General features: G+C 45.7%; 1 protein-coding gene across 1 annotated transcript in view; it reads left to right on the top strand.

The window, feature by feature from the left end:
- The first annotated feature begins 1216 nt into the window (after positions 1 to 1216).
- aldh1l2 (aldehyde dehydrogenase 1 family, member L2) overlaps positions 1217 to 20752 on the top strand; it is a 36219-nt gene continuing 16683 nt past the window's right edge. Inside the window, exons 1-11 of the mRNA XM_072453395.1 lie at positions 1217 to 1327; positions 4147 to 4291; positions 6780 to 7014; positions 8114 to 8279; positions 11477 to 11578; positions 12700 to 12789; positions 13839 to 13973; positions 18086 to 18211; positions 19591 to 19682; positions 19873 to 20020; positions 20388 to 20507. Coding sequence (XP_072309496.1) covers positions 1280 to 1327; positions 4147 to 4291; positions 6780 to 7014; positions 8114 to 8279; positions 11477 to 11578; positions 12700 to 12789; positions 13839 to 13973; positions 18086 to 18211; positions 19591 to 19682; positions 19873 to 20020; positions 20388 to 20507 — 1407 coding nt within the window. The 5' untranslated portion in view covers positions 1217 to 1279. The remainder of the gene's footprint in view (positions 1328 to 4146; positions 4292 to 6779; positions 7015 to 8113; positions 8280 to 11476; positions 11579 to 12699; positions 12790 to 13838; positions 13974 to 18085; positions 18212 to 19590; positions 19683 to 19872; positions 20021 to 20387; positions 20508 to 20752) is intronic.

The raw sequence follows: 20752 nt of genomic DNA, 5'->3' as shown, positions 1-20752 counted from the left end.
TCCACTTGTGGTGTTGTTTATGTGGCACGGTTTGATTGAAGTTTTGGAAACGGAGAGCAGAGAAAAGCGGCTCCACGTCGAGCTCTTATTATTCTCTTCTGTTTTTCATGTTGGTGTGAAAAGTTCCATGAAATAAAGCTGCTTCTCCTCATTTATCTGTGGTTTCTTTTGTGGGTTCAGGTCAGTGACCGTGAGCAGGACCTTTAACATCACAATATTCACATTTCTAATTGAATTTTGTGTTTTTCTGAAAATGTAAAAAAAAAAATATTATTCAAGTCCCCACGTTTCCCACAGCGACTTTATACAAGCAGAATATTTAAATGTGAAATAAAAAGTGTTGAAGAAGAATGAAACTGCAGTGTCATTGAGTCCTGGTTTAGACCTGGTTTAGTCCTGCTTTAGTCCTGCTTTAGACCTGCTTTAGTCCTGCTTTAGACCTGCTTTAGACCTGCTTTAGTCCTGGTTTAGTCCTGCTTTAGACCTGCTTTAGACCTGCTTTAGTCCTGCTTTAGTCCTGGTTTAGTCCTGGTTTAGTCCTGCTTTAGACCTGCTTTAGTCCTGCTTTAGTCCTGCTTTAGTCCTGCTTAAGACCTGCTTTAGACCTGCTTTAGACCTGCTTTAGTCCTGCTTTAGTCCTGCTTAAGACCTGCTTTAGTCCTGCTTTAGTCCTGCTTTAGACCTGCTTTAGTCCTGCTTTAGTCCTGCTTAAGACCTGCTTTAGTCCTGGTTTAGTCCTGCTTTAGTCCTGCTTTAGACCTGCTTTAGACCTGCTTTAGTCCTGCTTTAGACCTGCTTTAGTCCTGCTTTAGTCCTGCTTAAGTCCTGGTTTAGTCCTGCTTTAGACCTGCTTTAGACCTGCTTTAGACCTGCTTTAGTCCTGCTTTAGTCCTGCTTTAGTCCTGCTTTAGACCTGGTTTAGTCCTGGTTTAGTCCTGCTTTAGACCTGGTTTAGACCTGGTTTAGACCTGCTTTAGCTTTATTTTGCAGTTAAAGCTCTATTTTCATTCTGCAGTTAGAGCTTGAGTGACAGGTTCATAAAGTGACGCGTTTCTTTCGCGGTTACGTCACATTCCGCGCGTTCACGCGGCGCGCGGGCTCTGGAGGAATTCCCACACGTGCCCGCGCGCTTGGAGGCGTGTCTTAGCCCGGCGTGAGCGCGCACGTACAGCGTGCTCTCCTCCACATTAAGCTCCGCGCTGGTCCCGGGGCCCGTCTCTCCTCCGGCCCCGCGCGCAGAGGCAGGTGTGCGGCAGTATCCGCTCCAAAACCCGCCAACATGCTGTGGACCGCGGGGAACGTCGTGAGGAGATTCTCCACCACGTCTGTAAGTCCCGCGCTCACGCGACAGCCGCTCGTGGCTGATGTTTACGCGCGTGGCAGCTCCATGACAGGAGCACGCGCGGGCTCTTCATCTGTTGGCTCACGCTGGCTCCGGTTCTAGTTCTGGCTCTGGCGCTTGCTCTCTTCGGCTCTGGCTTTGGCTCTTTCTCTGGCTCCGGCTCTGGCTCACTCCGGCTCTGGCTCCGGCTCACTCCGGCTCTGGCTCTGGCTCACTCTGGCTCCGGCTCTGGCTCTGGCTCACTCTGGCTCTGGCTCCGGCTCACTCTGGCTCTGGCTCACTCTGGCTTTGGCTCGCTCTGGCTCACTCTGGCTCTGGCTCACTCTGGCTCTGGCTCTGGCTCACTCCGGCTCTGGCTCTGGCTCACTCTGGCTCCGGCTCTGGCTCTGGCTCACTCTGGCTCTGGCTCTGGCTCACTCTGGCTCTGGCTCTGGCTCACTCTGGCTCCGGCTCTGGCTCTGGCTCACTCTGGCTCTGGCTCTGGCTCTGGCTCACTCTGGCTCCGGCTCTGGCTCTGGCTCACTCTGGCTCTGGCTCTGGCTCACTCTGGCTCTGGCTCTGGCTCACTCTGGCTCCGGCTCTGGCTCTGGCTCACTCTGGCTCTGGCTCTGGCTCACTCTGGCTCCGGCTCTGGCTCTGGCTCACTCTGGCTCTGGCTCACTCTGGCTCTGGCTCCGGCTCACTCTGGCTCTGGCTCACTCCGGCTCTGGCTCTGGCTCACTCTGGCTCCGGCTCTGGCTCTGGCTCACTCTGGCTCTGGCTCTGGCTCACTCTGGCTCCGGCTCTGGCTCTGGCTCACTCTGGCTCTGGCTCTGGCTCTGGCTCACTCTGGCTCTGGCTCACTCTGGCTCCGGCTCTGGCTCTGGCTCACTCTGGCTCTGGCTCTGGCTCACTCTGGCTCTGGCTCACTCTGGCTCTGGCTCTGGCTCACTCTGGCTCTGGCTCTGGCTCACTCTGGCTCCGGCTCTGGCTCTGGCTCACTCTGGCTCTGGCTCTGGCTCACTCTGGCTCTGGCTCACTCCGGCTCTGGCTCTGGCTCACTCTGGCTCCGGCTCTGGCTCTGGCTCACTCTGGCTCTGGCTCTGGCTCACTCTGGCTCTGGCTCTGGCTCGCTCTGGCTCCGGCTCTGGCTCTGGCTCACTCTGGCTCTGGCTCTGGCTCACTCTGGCTCCGGCTCTGGCTCTGGCTCACTCTGGCTCTGGCTCTGGCTCTGGCTCACTCTGGCTCTGGCTCACTCTGGCTCTGGCTCCGGCTCACTCTGGCTCTGGCTCACTCCGGCTCTGGCTCTGGCTCACTCTGGCTCCGGCTCTGGCTCTGGCTCACTCTGGCTCTGGCTCTGGCTCACTCTGGCTCCGGCTCTGGCTCTGGCTCACTCTGGCTCTGGCTCTGGCTCTGGCTCTGGCTCACTCTGGCTCTGGCTCACTCTGGCTCCGGCTCTGGCTCTGGCTCACTCTGGCTCTGGCTCTGGCTCACTCTGGCTCTGGCTCACTCTGGCTCTGGCTCTGGCTCACTCTGGCTCTGGCTCTGGCTCACTCTGGCTCCGGCTCTGGCTCTGGCTCACTCTGGCTCTGGCTCTGGCTCTGGCTCACTCTGGCTCTGGCTCACTCCGGCTCTGGCTCTGGCTCACTCTGGCTCCGGCTCTGGCTCTGGCTCACTCTGGCTCTGGCTCTGGCTCACTCTGGCTCCGGCTCTGGCTCTGGCTCACTCTGGCTCTGGCTCTGGCTCACTCTGGCTCTGGCTCTGGCTCACTCTGGCTCTGGCTCTGGCTCTGGCTCACTCTGGCTCTGGCTCTGGCTCACTCTGGCTCCGGCTCTGGCTCTGGCTCACTCTGGCTCCGGCTCGTGCTGGCTTCAGACTGGTCAGAGTTGCATCAGCGCGCGCCGCACTTGACCGCTCCGTTGTTTGCAGAAACGTGACACGTGAATTAAAAGGGAAAACGGACTTGAACTTCACCCACTCCAGAGATACAGTTACTCACAGTATTTATAGTGCTTAGAGTATTTAGAGTATTTAGAGTGTTGTCGCGTGCTTAAGGCGGAACCGCGCTGCTGTGAGTGGAGCGTGTTCATGACAAGAAGTGTCTGTAAGAGCTACTTCCTAAACTGCTGTGTGTGTTGTAGTAGTAGTAGTAGTAGTAGTAGTAGTAGTAGTAGTAGTAGTAGTAGTAGTAGTAGTAGTAGTAGTAGTAGTAGTAGTAGTAGTAGTACAATAGTAGTAGTAGTACAATAGTAGTAGTAGTACAATAGTAGTAGTAGTAGTACAATAGTAGTAGTAGTAGTACAATAGTAGTAGTAGTAGTAGTACAATAGTAGTAGTAGTAGTAGTAGTACAATAGTAGTAGTAGTAGTAGTTGTACAATAGTAGTAGTAGTAGTAGTAGTTGTACAATAGTAGTAGTAGTAGTAGTAGTTGTACAATAGTAGTAGTAGTAGTAGTAGTTGTACAATAGTAGTAGTAGTAGTAGTAGTTGTACAATAGTAGTAGTAGTAGTAGTAAACATGGACACAACCATCGCTCGTTCTGCTGTTTACTTCAATACCTGGAGCTGGGCGTGTGTCGCTGCAGTTACCATGGCGACGGCTGCTCTCTGACCTTCATCGTAACTCTGCGTTTGCCCGTTCCAAATATGTAACCTTTTGTTTTTCATTGACTGAATGATTGAGGCCACGAACGGGAGAAAGTCAGAAAATAAACATACCGGGCAAAGCAGTAATATCTCCATGGATACGGGCCGCTGGAATGTTACGTAATGTAGCTTTAGCTGTGTGTTACGCGTGTTACTGACCTCTCTGTTCGTGTCCTCAGTCGTACTTCCAGAACAAGCTGAAGCTGGCCATCATCGGGCAGAGCGTGTTTGGGCAGGAGGTCTACAATAACCTCAGGAAGCAGGGGCACAGAGTGGTGGGCGTGTTCACCGTGCCCGACAAGGATGGCAAAGCAGACCCGCTCGGTAACTCTGATGTACATGCGTGTTGTAGCGTGTAAGAGTCATATGATGTACATGTGTGTTGTAGCGTGTAAGAGTGATATGATGTACATGCGTGTTGTAGCGTGTAAGAGTGATATGATGTACATGCGTGTTAGAGTGATATGATGTACATGTGTGTTGTAGCGTGTAAGAGTGATATGATGTACATGTGTGTTGTAGCGTGTAAGAGTGATATGATGTACATGCGTGTTTTAGCGTGTAAGAGTGATATGATGTACATGCGTGTTTTAGCGTGTAAGAGTGATATGATGTACATGCGTGTTGTAACGTGTAAGAGTGATATGATGTACATGCGTGTTTTAGCGTGTAAGAGTGATATGATGTACATGCGTGCTGTAGCGTGTAAGAGTGATATGATGTACATGCGTGTTGTAGCGTGTAAGAGTGATATGATGTACATGCGTGTTGTAACGTGTAAGAGTGATATGATGTACATGCGTGTTTTAGCGTGTAAGAGTGATATGATGTACATGTGTGTTGTAGCGTGTAAGAGTGATATGATGTACATGCGTGTTGTAGCGTGTAAGAGTCATATGATGTACATGTGTGTTGTAGCGTGTAAGAGTGATATGATGTACATGCGTGTTGTAGCGTGTAAGAGTGATATGATGTACATGCGTGTTAGAGTGATATGATGTACATGCGTGTTAGAGTGATATGATGTACATGTGTGTTTTACGTGTAAGAGTCATATGATGTACATGTGTGTTGTAGCGTGTAAGAGTGATATGATGTACATGTGTGTTGTAGCGTGTAAGAGTGATATGATGTACATGCGTGTTTTAGCGTGTAAGAGTGATATGATGTACATGCGTGTTTTAGCGTGTAAGAGTGATATGATGTACATGCGTGTTGTAACGTGTAAGAGTGATATGATGTACATGCGTGTTTTAGCGTGTAAGAGTGATATGATGTACATGTGTGTTGTAGCGTGTAAGAGTGATATGATGTACATGCGTGTTGTAGCGTGTAAGAGTGATATGATGTACATGCGTGTTGTAGCGTGTAAGAGTGATATGATGTACATGCGTGTTAGAGTGATATGATGTACATGCGTGTTAGAGTGATATGATGTACATGCGTGTTGTAGCGTGTAAGAGTGATATGATGTACATGCGTGTTGTAGCGTGTAAGAGTGATATGATGTACATGCGTGTTGTAACGTGTAAGAGTGATATGATGTACATGCGTGTTGTAGCGTGTAAGAGTGATATGATGTACATGCGTGTTGTAACGTGTAAGAGTGATATGATGTACATGCGTGTTGTAGCGTGTAAGAGTGATATGATGTACATGCGTGTTGTAGCGTGTAAGAGTGATATGATGTACATGTGTGTTGTAGCGTGTAAGAGTGATATGATGTACATGCGTGTTGTAGCGTGTAAGAGTGATATGATGTACATGTGTGTTTTACGTGTAAGAGTCATATGATGTACATGTGTGTTGTAGCGTGTAAGAGTGATATGATGTACATGCGTGTTAGAGTGATATGATGTACATGCGTGTTGTAGCGTGTAAGAGTGATATGATGTACATGCGTGTTAGAGTGATATGATGTACATGCGTGTTGTAGCGTGTAAGAATGATATGATGTACATGTGTGCTGTAGCGTGTAAGAGTGATATGATGTACATGCGTGTTGTAGCGTGTAAGAGTGATATGATGTACATGCGTGTTGTAGCGTGTAAGAGTGATATGATGTACATGCGTGTTGTAGCGTGTAAGAGTGATATGATGTACATGCGTGTTGTAGCGTGTAAGAGTGATATGATGTACATGCGTGTTGTAGCGTGTAAGAGTGATATGATGTACATGCGTGTTGTAGCGTGTAAGAGTGATATGATGTACATGTTGTCTCCTTTAATCATGATCAAACACACGATCCTTTCATATGCAAACTCATGACATCATTAGAGCTGCTAAAACTTACAATCACAAAACACATTTGTGAAAATCTAAAACCATATTTTAGAGAAAAGAATAATAAACAAAATTTAATTACATCAGAACAAAGGTTATTATTGATTAAGTGAAAGAAATGAGTAACAAACAGTATTTTATCATTATTACATGTTATAATCCTTATTACACATGTTATCATCCTTATTACACATATTATCATTATTACACATTATATTATCCTTATTACACATGTTACTATCCTTATCACGCATGATATCAGTATTATACATGTTATTATCCTTATTATTCATGATATTATCAGTATTACACACAATAACATCAGTATTACACATGTTATTATCAGTATTACACATGTTATTATCAGTATTACACAAGATGTTATCCTTATTACACATGTTATTATCCTTATTACACACAATATAATCAGTATTACACATGTTATTATCAGTATTACACATGTTATTATCCTTATTACACATATTATCATTATTACACATGATATATCTCCAAACTGCTTCTGCTTCAGCTGTGGCGGCGCAGAAAGATGGCACTCCGGTCTTTAAGTTCCCGCGCTGGAGGGTCAAAGGTCAGCCCATCGCCGAGGTGGTCGAGGCTTATGCTTCTGTGGGCGCCGAACTCAACGTGATGCCCTTCTGCTCTCAGTTCATCCCCATGAACGTGATCGACCTGCCCAAACACGGCTCCATCATCTACCACCCGTCTCTGCTGCCGCTGCACCGGGGGGCCTCAGCCATTAACTGGTGAGAGCACACGTGTGACGGGGTCTGTGACTGTGACGGGGTCTGTGACTGTGACGGGGTCTGTGACTGTGACGGGGTCTGTGACTGTGACGGGGTCTGTGACTGTGACGGGGTCTGTGACCTGTACCTGGTCTGGTCCTGGTCTGGTCCTGGTCTTACATAAGAGTTCATATCTGCGTCTGAAGCCGTTTAAACCAGTTTGAGTTTGTGTGAAATGGACCAACCAGAGCCTCTTATCAGAGTGACCCCGCCCACTGTGTGTGACCTGCACCACCACTGCACCAGTACTACTACTACTGTACTACTACTACTACTACTACTGTACTACTACTGTACTACTGTACTACTACTGTACTACTACTGTACTACTACTACTACTGTACTACTACTGTACTACTACTGTACTACTACTACTACTACTGTACTACTACTACTACTACTGTACTACTACTACTACTACTGTACTACTACTGTACTACTGTACTACTACTGTACTACTACTGTACTACTACTACTACTGTACTACTACTGTACTACTACTACTACTACTGTACTACTACTACTACTACTGTACTACTACTGTACTACTGTACTACTACTGTACTACTACTGTACTACTACTACTACTGTACTACTACTACTACTACTGTACTACTGTACTACTACTGTACTACTGTACTACTACTGTACTACTACTGTACTACTACTACTACTGTACTACTACTACTACTACTTCTACTACTGTACTACTACTACTACTGTACTACTACTACTACTACTACTACTACTACTACTTCTACTTCTACTTCTACTACTGTACTGCTACTTCTACTTCTACTACTGTACTGCTACTTCTACTTCTACTACTGTACTGCTACTACTACTTCTACTACTGTACTGCTACTACTACTTCTGTACTGCTACTAACACTGCACTAGTACTAGTACTACTACCAGGACTGAACCAGGACTGAACCAGGACTGAACCAGGACTAAACTCATGGATCATCACTCTGTTCTTGTTCAGGCCGCTAAACGGATTATTTGAGGACCTGGCGTGTGTTTTCTCACTTTGCTGTCCCGGTTCTGTCCCGGCGCAGGACCCTGATCCACGGTGATAAGAGGGCCGGCTTCAGCGTGTTCTGGGCAGACGAGGGTCTGGACACGGGGCCCATCCTGCTGCAGAGAGAGTGTCCTGTGGAGCCCAATGACACCGTGGACACACTCTACAACCGCTTCCTGTTCCCCGAGGGCATCAAGGCCATGGTAACCACGCCCTTTTATTCTCTTTATGACGACAACAACGACAATAGAAGGAGGAAGTGGAGGCATATATAACGTTACCATATATCAAATGACATATTGTTGTAAATAATTTTAAATCCTTACGTTGTCATTGTATAAACAGGTTTTTGGATATTTATTGTCACCTCTTTAATCGATTGAGACAATAGTTTGATAACCTCTCCCCATCATTTCTGCCCTTTATTATTTTATTTTATTTATTTTATTTATTTTATTTATTTTATTTATTTTATTTATTTTATTTATTTTATTTATTTAGAATAGGTTCTGTTAAAGGTACACTGCGTCACTTTTCTGCCGCTGGTGCAGGAGTTTTTAATGTCTGTTTAGTTGAGTGTGTGTTGAGTTTGTGTGTTTCATGTTGTGTGTGTCATGTTGTGTGTTTCATGTTGTGTGTTTCATGTTGTGTGTTTCATGTTGTGTGTTTCATGTTGTGTGTTTCATGTTGTGGTTGTGTGTTTCAGGTTGTGTGTTTCATGTTGTGGTTGTGTGTGTCATGTTGTGTGTTTCATGTTGTGGTTGTGTGTTTCATGTTGTGTGTTTCATGTTGTGTGTTTCATGTTGTGGTTGTGTGTTTCATGTTGTGTGTTTCATGTTGTGGTTGTGTGTGTCATGTTGTGTGTTTCATGTTGTGGTTGTGTGTTTCATGTTGTGTGTTTCATGTTGTGTGTTTCATGTTGTGTGTTTCATGTTGTGTGTTTCATGTTGTGTGTTTCATGTTGTGTGTTTCATGTTGTGGTTGTGTGTTTCAGGTTGTGTGTTTCATGTTGTGGTTGTGTGTGTCATGTTGTGTGTTTCATGTTGTGGTTGTGTGTTTCATGTTGTGTGTTTCATGTTGTGTGTTTCATGTTGTGGTTGTGTGTGTCATGTTGTGTGTTTCATGTTGTGGTTGTGTGTTTCATGTTGTGTGTTTCATGTTGTGTGTTTCATGTTGTGTGTTTCATGTTGTGGTTGTGTGTTTCAGGTTGTGTGTTTCATGTTGTGGTTGTGTGTGTCATGTTGTGTGTCTCATGTTGTGTGTTTCATGTTGTGTGTTTCATGTTGTGGTTGTGTGTGTCATGTTGTGTGTTTCATGTTGTGTGTTTCATGTTGTGGTTGTGTGTTTCATGTTGTGTGTTTCATGTTGTGGTTGTGTGTTTCAGGTTGTGTGTTTCATGTTGTGGTTGTGTGTGTCATGTTGTGTGTTTCATGTTGTGTGTTTCATGTTGTGGTTGTGTGTGTCATGTTGTGTGTTTCATGTTGTGTGTTTCATGTTGTGGTTGTGTGTGTCATGTTGTGTGTTTCATGTTGTGTGTTTCATGTTGTGTGTTTCATGTTGTGGTTGTGTGTTTCATGTTGTGTGTTTCATGTTGTGGTTGTGTGTTTCATGTTGTGTGTTTCATGTTGTGGTTGTGTGTTTCAGGTTGTGTGTTTCATGTTGTGTGTGTCATGTTGTGTGTTTCATGTTGTGGTTGTGTGTTTCATGTTGTGTGTGTCATGTTGTGTGTTTCATGTTGTGGTTGTGTGTGTCATGTTGTGTGTTTCATGTTGTGGTTGTGTGTTTCATGTTGTGTGTTTCATGTTGTGTGTTTCATGTTGTGTGTTTCATGTTGTGGTTGTGTGTTTCATGTTGTGTGTTTCATGTTGTGGTTGTGTGTGTCATGTTGTGTGTTTCATGTTGTGTGTTTCATGTTGTGGTTGTGTGTGTCATGTTGTGTGTTTCATGTTGTGTGTTTCATGTTGTGGTTGTGTGTGTCATGTTGTGTGTTTCATGTTGTGTGTTTCATGTTGTGGTTGTGTGTGTCATGTTGTGTGTTTCATGTTGTGTGTTTCATGTTGTGGTTGTGTGTGTCATATTGTGTGTTTCATGTTGTGTGTATCATGTTGTGTGTTTCATGTTGTGGTTGTGTGTTTCATGTTGTGTGTTTCATGTTGTGGTTGTGTGTTTCATGTTGTGTGTTTCATGTTGTGGTTGTGTGTGTCATGTTGTGTGTTTCATGTTGTGGTTGTGTGTTTCATGTTGTGGTTGTGTGTTTCATGTTGTGTGTTTCATGTTGTGGTTGTGTGTTTCAGGTTGTGTGTTTCATGTTGTGTGTGTCATGTTGTGTGTGTCATGTTGTGTGTTTCATGTTGTGGTTGTGTGTTTCATGTTGTGTGTGTCATGTTGTGGTTGTGTGTTTCATGTTGTGGTTGTGTGTTTCATGTTGTGTGTTTCATGTTGTGGTTGTGTGTTTCATGTTGTGTGTTTCATGTTGTGGTTGTGTGTGTCATGTTGTGTGTTTCATGTTGTGTGTTTCATGTTGTGGTTGTGTGTGTCATGTTGTGTGTTTCATGTTGTGGTTGTGTGTTTCATGTTGTGGTTGTGTGTTTCATGTTGTGTGTTTCATGTTGTGGTTGTGTGTTTCAGGTTGTGTGTTTCATGTTGTGTGTGTCATGTTGTGTGTGTCATGTTGTGTGTTTCATGTTGTGGTTGTGTGTTTCATGTTGTGTGTGTCATGTTGTGGTTGTGTGTTTCATGTTGTGGTTGTGTGTTTCATGTTGTGTGTTTCATGTTGTGGTTGTGTGTTTCATGTTGTGTGTTTCATGTTGTGGTTGTGTGTGTCATGTTGTGTGTTTCATGTTGTGTGTTTCATGTTGTGGTTGTGTGTGTCATGTTGTGTGTTTCATGTTGTGTGTTTCATGTTGTGGTTGTGTGTGTCATGTTGTGTGTTTCATGTTGTGTGTTTCATGTTGTGTGTTTCATGTTGTGGTTGTGTGTGTCATGTTGTGTGTTTCATGTTGTGTGTTTCATGTTGTGTGTTTCATGTTGTGGTTGTGTGTGTCATGTTGTGTGTTTCATGTTGTGTGTTTCATGTTGTGGTTGTGTGTCATGTTGTGTGTTTCATGTTGTGTGTTTCATGTTGTGGTTGTGTGTGTCATATTGTGTGTTTCATGTTGTGTGTATCATGTTGTGTTGTGTGTGTCATGTTGTGTGTGTCATGTTGTGTGTTTCATGTTGTGTGTTTCATGTTGTGGTTGTGTGTGTCATGTTGTGTGTTTCATGTTGTGTGTGTCATGTTGTGTGTTTCATGTTGTGTGTTTCATGTTGTGTGTTTCATGTTGTGTGTTTCATGTTGTGGTTGTGTGTGTCATGTTGTGTGTTTCATGTTGTGTGTATCATGTTGTGTTGTGTGTTTCAGGTGGAGTCGGTGCAGTTGATCGCAGATGGAAAAGCTCCTCGAGTCCCACAGCCTGAAGAAGGAGCCACTTATGAAGGAATCCAGAAGAAGTCCAACGCCAAAGTGAGTGTGGAGTAAACCTGGAGCCAAACCAGGCTAAACCAGGACTAAACCAGGAATAAACCTGGAGCTAAACCAGGACCAAACCAGGCGAAACAAGGTCTAAACCTGGACTAAACTGGTTTGAGTCGTACTGTGACGTGTGCAAACTGTGCCCTGGTGAAGACACTTGACATATGTTTATAATATAATGTAATATATATTATTATTAATAATGTGTACATCGTCACGTTGAGGCTTTTTGAGTCGTGGTGTGCGTTCGGCTCTTACACTCGCTTCATTCATGTGGGTGGAATTTTCCTTTGGCCTCGTGGAGTTTGTACAGTTTGTAAAAGAGCCACACATGCGCTCAGAGAGGGGCGGGGCCTGTGGCTGCTGCGCTCTGATTGGTCAGTTCAGTGCTATTCTTAGAGTGACGCTGGTTTCCACGTGGACTTGTGTCCAGCAGCTGCCGTTTTCTCACAAGTGCAACTTTATAAAAGCTTTCATAAGAAGTGACTTTCTGGACTCAGCTGCACTTTGGAGATGATTATGAAACAAAGACCCCCAGGTCCAGCAAAGACCCCCAGGTCCAGCAAAGACCCCCAGGTCCAGCAAAGACCCCCAGGTCCAGCAAAGACCCCCAGGTCCCAGGTCCAGCAAAGACCCCCAGGTCCCAGGTCCAGCAAAGACCCCCAGGTCCAGCAAAGACCCCCAGGTCCCAGGTCCAGCAAAGACCCCCAGGTCCCAGGTCCAGCAAAGTCCCGCAGGTCCAGCAAAGACCCCCAGGTCCAACAAAGACCCTCTCTGTACAGCCTGAGCCTGTGTGGTGGCAGAGTGGACAGCACACATGCCTGCACATGGACAGGCTGCAGGGCTGTGAGTTTGAGTCCAGGTCTGTCAGTTTGCTGCATGTCCTTCCCCACTCATCCCCGTTTCTCTCTGTCCTACAACCAACATACTCTTTAAAAATGTGTTTATGTGAAGGGTCCAGTTTGTGTAAGGGACAGTTCTGACTGGCTCTGTTTGCTTTCCCTCTCCTCCCCCTCTCCTCCCCCCTCTCCTCCCCCCTCTCCTCCCCCCGTCTCCTCCCCATCTCTCCTTCTCCCTCTCCCCCGTCTCCTCCCCCTCTCTCCCTCTCTCAGGTGAACATGTCCCAGCCGGCTGAGTCCATCCATAACTGGATCCGAGGACATGACAAAGTTCCTGGAGCCTGGACGGTCATCGACGGTCAGGTGTGTGACAAACACAAACACAAGAGGCCTGTCGCCATGGCTACCATATCCACTCATGTCATGAATCATCAAGTTGTCGAGGGTTGATTAATATAACATCAAAGCCTCGTATGTTTCATACTATTTCTATACATTTTCCTCTCCCAGGCTAAACTTTCTACACAGTTGTGGTCATGTGATCTGTGGTCATGTGATCTGTGGTCATGTGATCTGTGGTCACATGACTCAAACTGTGGCCAAAACAGAACAGAAAAGTCTTCTTAAACTATCAACCCTTTGATAGTTTAAGAAGACAAACTTTTGTGGACATTTTCATCAGGTCTTCCTCGTCCACACGCCCTCTGCACCGCACATGCCCTCTGCATTGGACACGCCCTCTGCATTGGACACGCCCTCTGCATTGGACACGCCCTCTGCATTGGACACGCCCTCTGCATTGGACACGCCCTCTGCATTGGACACGCCCTCTGCATTGGACACGCCCTCTGCACCGCACACGCCCTCTGCATTGGACACGCCCTCTGCACCGGACACGCCCTCTGCATTGGACACGCCCTCTGCATTGGACACGCCCTCTGCACCGGACACGCCCTCTGCATTGGACACGCCCTCTGCATTGGACACGCCCTCTGCATTGGACACGCCCTCTGCATTGGACACGCCCTCTGCATTGGACACGCCCTCACAGCTTTCACAGACTTTGTGTCTGATCTAAAAATATAACACCCGGACAGTTGGAAATGAGGCTCCTTAAAACTGTCTGTTGTAGGCTAACGTTTATTAGCTTAGCCACTAGCATTAGCCATCTGCTAACGACCTGAAGCGGCTCCGCCTCAGTCTGGAGTGACCGCTGTGGTCCCTCCTGACCATAGTCATATATTTGTGGACAAACGGGGTCTTTGGGGGCGTGACAGAAGAGAGAATCCTTTGTCCTTTTTGTTGATACAGCCCACAGTGACCATGCAGCTTTTGTCCTCCAGATGGCAGTAGAGTGTGTGACTTCAGACACATGAATACTTGGCTCACAGTTTGACTCTCTGCTGTTTTAGGCCGTGACTCTTTACGGCTCGTCCATGTTTGGAGGCTCAGCTCCAGCAGGAGAAGCTCTGGAGGTCGAAGGAGCGTCACAGCCCGGGATCGTGTCCAAGAGCGGCCTGGTGCTGTACGGGAGCGACGGCAAGACTGTGAGTCGTACTACTACTACTACTGCTACTGCTACTGCTGCTGCTGCTACTGCTACTGCTGCTGCTGCTACTGCTACTGCTACTGCTGCTGCTGCTGCTGCTGCTGCTGCTGCTGCTGCTGCTGCTGCTGCTGCTGCTGCTGCTGCTGCTGCTGCTACTACTGTGATACTACTACTACTGCTGCTACTGCTACTGTGATACTACTACTACTGCTGCTACTACTACTGTGATACTACTACTACTAAATCAAATCAATTTATTTTTGTAAGGCCCAAAATCACAACAACAGTTGCCTCTGAGGGCCACAGGGAGAAATGAATCAACAATGTCTGTGGTGGCGAGGGACGATGTCCCAGGGTCCTCTGTCCTTAGACTCTCCTTCTCGGCCAGGAAAAACTACAAAAAAAACCTCTTTGGGAAAAAAGCGTAGAAACCTGGAGGAGTTCCAGTGAAGGAGAGATCCGACTCTCACAGACGGACAGACGGACACAAGGAGACTGGAGCTGGACCCACTCTTCAGGCAGATGAGGGACCGTCTGAGTCGAGCTGGACCCACTCTTCAGGCAGATGAGGCACCGTCCACACAGGGCAGGGACCACTTCACCAGGGGAGGGGCATCTGGGTCCACAGGTCCTCAGGAGTGAGAGAAAGAAAAGAAGGCGGTGAACAGTTTGCAAGTGGAATCAAAAAATAAATATTGTTTGATAGCATAAGTAGTCAGAAGAAGAAGAGGATAGTGCTCAAGCTGTCATACTTCCCCCAGCACAGTTACTCCTAGGGCAGCGTAGCTGAAGCTGTGGGTTTATCTTTCTGTTCCTAACTAGTCTGACCATAAGCGATTTCGAAGAGGAACGTTTTAAGCCTGGACTTAAATGAAGAGACTGTGTCAGCATATTTAACATGGGTCGGGAGCTGATTCCATAACACAGGAGCTTGGTAGCTAAACGCTCTACCTCCTACAGTACTTTTAGAGACTCTTGGGACCAGCAGAAGGCTCTACCTCCTACAGTACTTTTAGAGACTCTTGGCACCACCAGAAGGCTGGCATTCTGAGAGCGAAGAGCTCTGTTTGGATGATATGGTTCTATAGCATCTTTGAGGTAGGATGGGGCCATGTCATTTATGGCTTTGTAGGTCAAGAGTAGAATTTTGAATTTGATTCTAGACTCGACGGGGAGCCAGTGAAGAGACTCCAGCACCGGCGTAATGTGCTCTCTTCTTTTTGTTCCTGTTAGTAATCTTGCTGCTGCATTTTGAACCAGTTGAAAGCTTTTTATGGAGCTTTTAGGACACGCTGCAAGCAGGGAGTTACAGTAGTCTAATCTAGTCGTTACAAATGCATGGATAAGTTTTTCAGCATCACTTTTAGGCAGGATTCTTCTGATTTTGGCTCTTGTTGCACAAATGGAAATAGGCTGTTTTACAAGCTTGATTTATATGAGCTTTAAATGAGAGCTCCTGGTCAAATAAGACTCCAAGGTTTCTTACAGTAGAACTGGAGGCTACACTGACATTGTCCAGTGTGACTATCTGCTCAGATAGAGCGTCTCGTAGATGCTTAGGGCCAAGCACAATGACCTCGGTTTTTTCAGGGTTAAGAAGCAGGTAGTTTAGTGTCATCCAGGTTTTTATCTCCTTCACACAAGTACTAAGTCTGTCTACTTGATCGCTCTGATCAGGTTTCATTGATAAATACAGCTGAGTGTCATCTGCATAGCAGTGGAAGTTAATGCCATGCTTTCTGATAATGTTGCCTAATGGTAGCATATAAAGAGTAAACAGAATTGGACCGAGTACCGAACCCTGTGGCACACCGTAAATTACTTTAGAGCTTGGTGAGGAGCTCTGGTTTACATTAACAAATTGGAACCTATCAGATAGATAGGATTTAAACCAGCTGAGGGCTGTTCCTCCAACACCTACATCACATTCTAACCTCTGCAGTAGAATGTTGTGGTCGATGGTGTCAAACGCTGCGCTGAGGTCCAACAGGACCAGGACTGAGACCAGTCCATCGTCAGCGGCTAATAACAAATCATTTGTGACTTTAACTAGTGCAGTTTCAGTGCTGTGGTGGGCTCTGAACCCTGACTGGAAAACTTCAAATAAGTTATTGTCCTGCAGGTGGCGACAAAGCTGTTTTACTACAACTTTTTCAAGGATTTTAGAGACGAAGGGAAGATTTGAAATAAGTCTGTAGTTTACCAATAGGTCGGGATCTAGATTAGGCTTTTTCAGAAGAGGTTTAATGACTGCATGTTTGAAGGACTGTGGAACATAGCCACTTTCTACTGAAGTATTTATTATATTAAGAATAGGGTCTATAATTAGGGGAAGAATGTCTTTGAGGAGCTTGGAATGGTGTCTAGGACACAAGTGGAGCTTTTAGAGGACATAATGGCTGAAGTTATCTCTGCTTGATCAACAGCTGTGAACCTTTCTAAGTTTACAGGTGGATTTATATGGGACGTTAGATTTACAGCTTGGGCTAGTTCAGGGCTAATAGCGGGGGTAATTTCATCTAATTTATCTCTGATTGTTTTTATTTTATTGTTAAAAAATAGGAGGAAATCATCAGAGCTAAGTGTAGCTGGGATTGAGGGCTCTACTGCACTGTGACAGTTTGTTAGCCTAGCTACAGTGCTGAAAAGGAATTTAGTGTTACTTTTGTTGACTTCTATTAGATTTGAATAATATCTGGTTTGGGCCTTACGCAGAGCCTGCTTATAGGACAGCAGGCAACTTTTCCATGCTTTTAGGGATTCTTCGGTGTGAGAGCGACGAAATAATCCCTCTAACTTTCTAACTTTTTGTTTATGTGAACGCAGTTCTTGGTTGTACCATGGGGAGGCGCGCTTTGGCCTAATGACCTTCTGTTTTAACGGCGCGACAACGTCAAGAGCAGACTTCAGAGAATTCATGGTCAAGTCGACACATTGATCACTTAAACTGGGACTAAAGCTGTTCTCAGCAGGATCACATGACATGTCACTGAATATTGGCTCTATTATTTCTTTGAATTTTGAGATAGATTTTTCAGATATTGTCCTTTTCATTATAACTTTATTTTGTGGGACTGGATGATCTTTAAGAATAAACTGAAAGGTAATTAGGAAATGATCTGACAATATAGGGTTTTGAGGGAGGACAATGAGGTCACTAATCTCTGTTCCATACGTTAGGACAAGATCCAGAGTGTTCTTGTGAGTGTGAGTCGGTTTATTTACATTCTGAGTGAAACCAATGCTGTCTAACAAGGCGCTGAAGGCATTACTGAGAGCGTCATCACTCATGTTCACGTGGATATTAAAGTCTCCAACTATAACTATTTTATCCCAGGCTAACACTAAGTTTGATATAAAGTCAGAAAACTCTGTTAAAAAACTCTGAGTAGGGACCAGGGGGTCGGTAGATAACTATGAACAAAACTCCTTTTTGGTTTTTCATATTTGGACATGTGATTGACAGCATAAGGCTTTCAAATGAGTGAAATGCATTGTTAGTTTTAGGGCTCATGAGTAGGCTTGAGTGGGAGATCACTGCCACACCACCACCTCGGCCTGTGCTCCTGGCGGTCTGAAAGTTTACATGGCTGGGTGGGGTGGACTCATTTAGTCTGACGTAGTCGTCTTGTTGAAGCCACGTTTCAGTTAGAGCTAGAAGATCTATGTTATACTACTACTACTACTGTGATACTACTACTACTACTACTACTACTGTGATACTACTACTACTACTACTACTGTGATACTACTACTACTACTACTACTACTACTGTGATACTACTACTACTACTACTACTACTACTACTGTTGTGATGATACTACTACTACTACTACTGTGATACTACTACTACTACTGTGATACTACTACTACTACTGTGATACTACTACTACTACTACTACTGTGATACTACTACTACTACTACTACTGTGATACTACTACTACTACTACTACTGTGATACTACTACTACTACTACTACTGTGATACTACTACTACTACTGTGATACTACTACTACTACTACTACTACTACTACTACTACTACTGTGATACTACTACTACTGTATACATTATAAGTAACTCTACAGTACTTTGTTTATTTCCGGTCAGCTCCTGGTGAAGAACCTTCAGTTTGAGGATGGAAAGATGATCCCGGCCTCTAAATACTTCTCGTCCGGCGAGAGCTCGAGCGTGGAACTGACCGACGAGGAGCAGCAGACGGCCAACCAGATCAGAGTGAGTTTAACAAGACATTCAACACCAGCCACTAGAGCGCCCCCCACAGGTCGGACCACTCACCGAATTACAATGCAGTTTAGATAAATGTATTTTGAATTTTGATTTAAATTATAAAAATGATACCCCAGAATAGCTCATTTTTTAAATTTTCACTTCCTGTTTGTTATCGATGACATCACACTAGGAAACTACCCAGAAAGCACTGGGCCAAAACTCATCTAATGTAAAAACATTTTAGTGACTTTATTTTGTTGTATTTTTATCAATGTTTAAAGAGTCAAAAAAGTAGTTTCTTTGTGTAAATTCTGTATAAACTTTGACTGGAATGAGTGTCCCTGGTGTGATGTCACTTCCTGTATGAGTGTCCCTGGTGTGATGTCACTTCCTGTATGAGTGTCCCTGGTGTGATGTCACTTCCTGTATGAGTGTCCCTGGTGTGATGTCACTTCCTGTATGAGTGTCCCTGGTGTGATGTCACTTCCTGTATGAGCGTCCCTGGTGTGATGTCACTTCCTGTATGAGTGTCCCTGGTGTGATGTCACTTCCTGTATGAGCGTCCCTGGTGTGATGTCACTTCCTGTATGAGTGTCCCTGGTGTGATGTCACTTCCTGTATGAGTGTCCCTGGTGTGATGTCACTTCCTGTATGAGTGTCCCTGGTGTGATGTCACTTCCTGTATGAGCGTCCCTGGTGTGATGTCACTTCCTGTATGAGTGTCCCTGGTGCAAGCCCCCGGAAGCCAAGATGGCCGCCATTGAAGCCTATGGAGCTGCTCATTGGCGCATGGTTCCAAAAAAGTGTTTTAGTTCCGCATTACTTCCTGAATACTGGTATATCTCCTCCCACTTTTGTGACGTCATCGCCGTGAGGCTTTGGCGTCGGGAGCGCGCACGTCACAGCAGCGTGAAAGACTGAGAAGAGTCAACACAGACTTTTGGAATAATTTGGCTTGAAATAGTTTGTTTACGTAACGTATAATGATGGATTGTTATATCCATCTATAAATATACATGTATCATGTTGTAAAGCTCTGATATTTAAGAGAATTATAAAGAAGTGTTAAGATAAAAAGTCTGGTTTAATGACAATGAATTACATTTAGAGGTGGAATAACGTCCTCATCATTTTCTGTAGTTTTTGGTTTGGGTATTTATTTTGTTATTAACTTTTCAGTTATTTATTTACATAATATAATTTGGCCAATATGCATGTTTTTTAATCAGATGAGAAGAAATATAAAATATAATCATCGATTCTTTAAACTTTAAACCAAAACTCCGGAATAACCACAAGTGACGTGGAGTTCACGGTCGTAACTTCAGTTTTGTCGCCGTTTCACCGATGAACTCAGGACGTTCTCCCGCCTGTCCCCGCAGCTCGTCTGGAAGGGCATCCTGAGCAACGTGGCGACGATCGAAGACACCACAGACTTCTTCAAATCCGGCGCCGCCTCCATGGACGTGGTCAGGTCAGAGCCATGTCCACCGCACACCGAAGATTCAGACGTGTGACGAAGTGTCTCCAGAAGCTCCTTCACATCCAGCACGTTCTCACAGCCGTGTGTGTGTGTGTGTGTGTGTGTGTGTGTGTCTCTGTCTGTCTCTGTCTCTGTGTGTGTTTGTTTGTTTGTGTGTGTTTGTTTGTGTGTGTGTCTTCAGGCTGGTGGAGGAGGTGAAGCAGCGTTGTCCTTCGGTGCAGCTGCAGAATGAAGACGTCTACATGTCCTCCACCTTCCAGACCTTCATCCAGATGTTGGTGAGGAAGCTGCGAGGAGAAGACCAGGAGGAGGAGCTTGTCATCGACTACGTGAGTGACAGGAGCCTCGAATATAGAGATGTTTGTGAGTGGTTGTGAGCCATGTGTTTGTGGGGTCTGCGGGGATCTCTGAGGGGTCTGAGGGGGTCTCTGAGGGGTCTGCGGGGATCTCTGAGGGGTCTGAGGGGGTCTCTGAGGGGTCTGCGGGGATCTCTGAGGGGTCTGAGGGGGTCTCTGAGGGGTCTGAGGGGGTCTCTGAGGGGTCTGAGGGGGTCTCTGAGGGGTCTGAGGGGGTCTCTGAGGGGTCTGCGGGGTGTCTGTGTGGGGTCTGTGTGGGGTCTGTGTGGGGTCTGTGTGGGGTCTGTGTGGGGTCTGTGTGGGGTCTGTGTGTCTGACGCATTTTCAAACGCGTTTCCAGGCGACCACAGAAGCGAACAACATGACGGTGAAGATGCCCACGCAGTGTTTCGTCGACGGGAAGTTCGAAGACGCCGAGAACGGAAAGAAGTACAAGACTGTGAACCCGACGGACGGATCAGTGAGTGACGCCTTAGAACCGCCTCAAACCAGGACAAACTGTTTCATATTCAGAAGAGCCACATAGTGAGACTAGAGAGCCACATAGTGAGACTAGAGAGCCACATAGTGAGACTAGAGAGCCACATAGTGAGACTAAAGAGCCACATAGTGAGACTAGAGAGCCACATAGTGAGACTAGAGAGCCACATAGTGAGACTAAAGAGCCACATAGTGAGACTAAAGAGCCACATAGTGAGACTAAAG

The sequence above is a fragment of the Eucyclogobius newberryi genome, unplaced genomic scaffold (assembly GCF_026437365.1).
Source record: "Eucyclogobius newberryi isolate DKJ021-1_F unplaced genomic scaffold, fEucNew1.0.hap1 SCAF_2, whole genome shotgun sequence".
NCBI lineage: Eukaryota > Metazoa > Chordata > Actinopteri > Gobiiformes > Gobiidae > Eucyclogobius > Eucyclogobius newberryi.
Note: the sequence above shows the minus strand (reverse complement) of the source record. Positions and strands in the feature narration are given on the sequence as shown.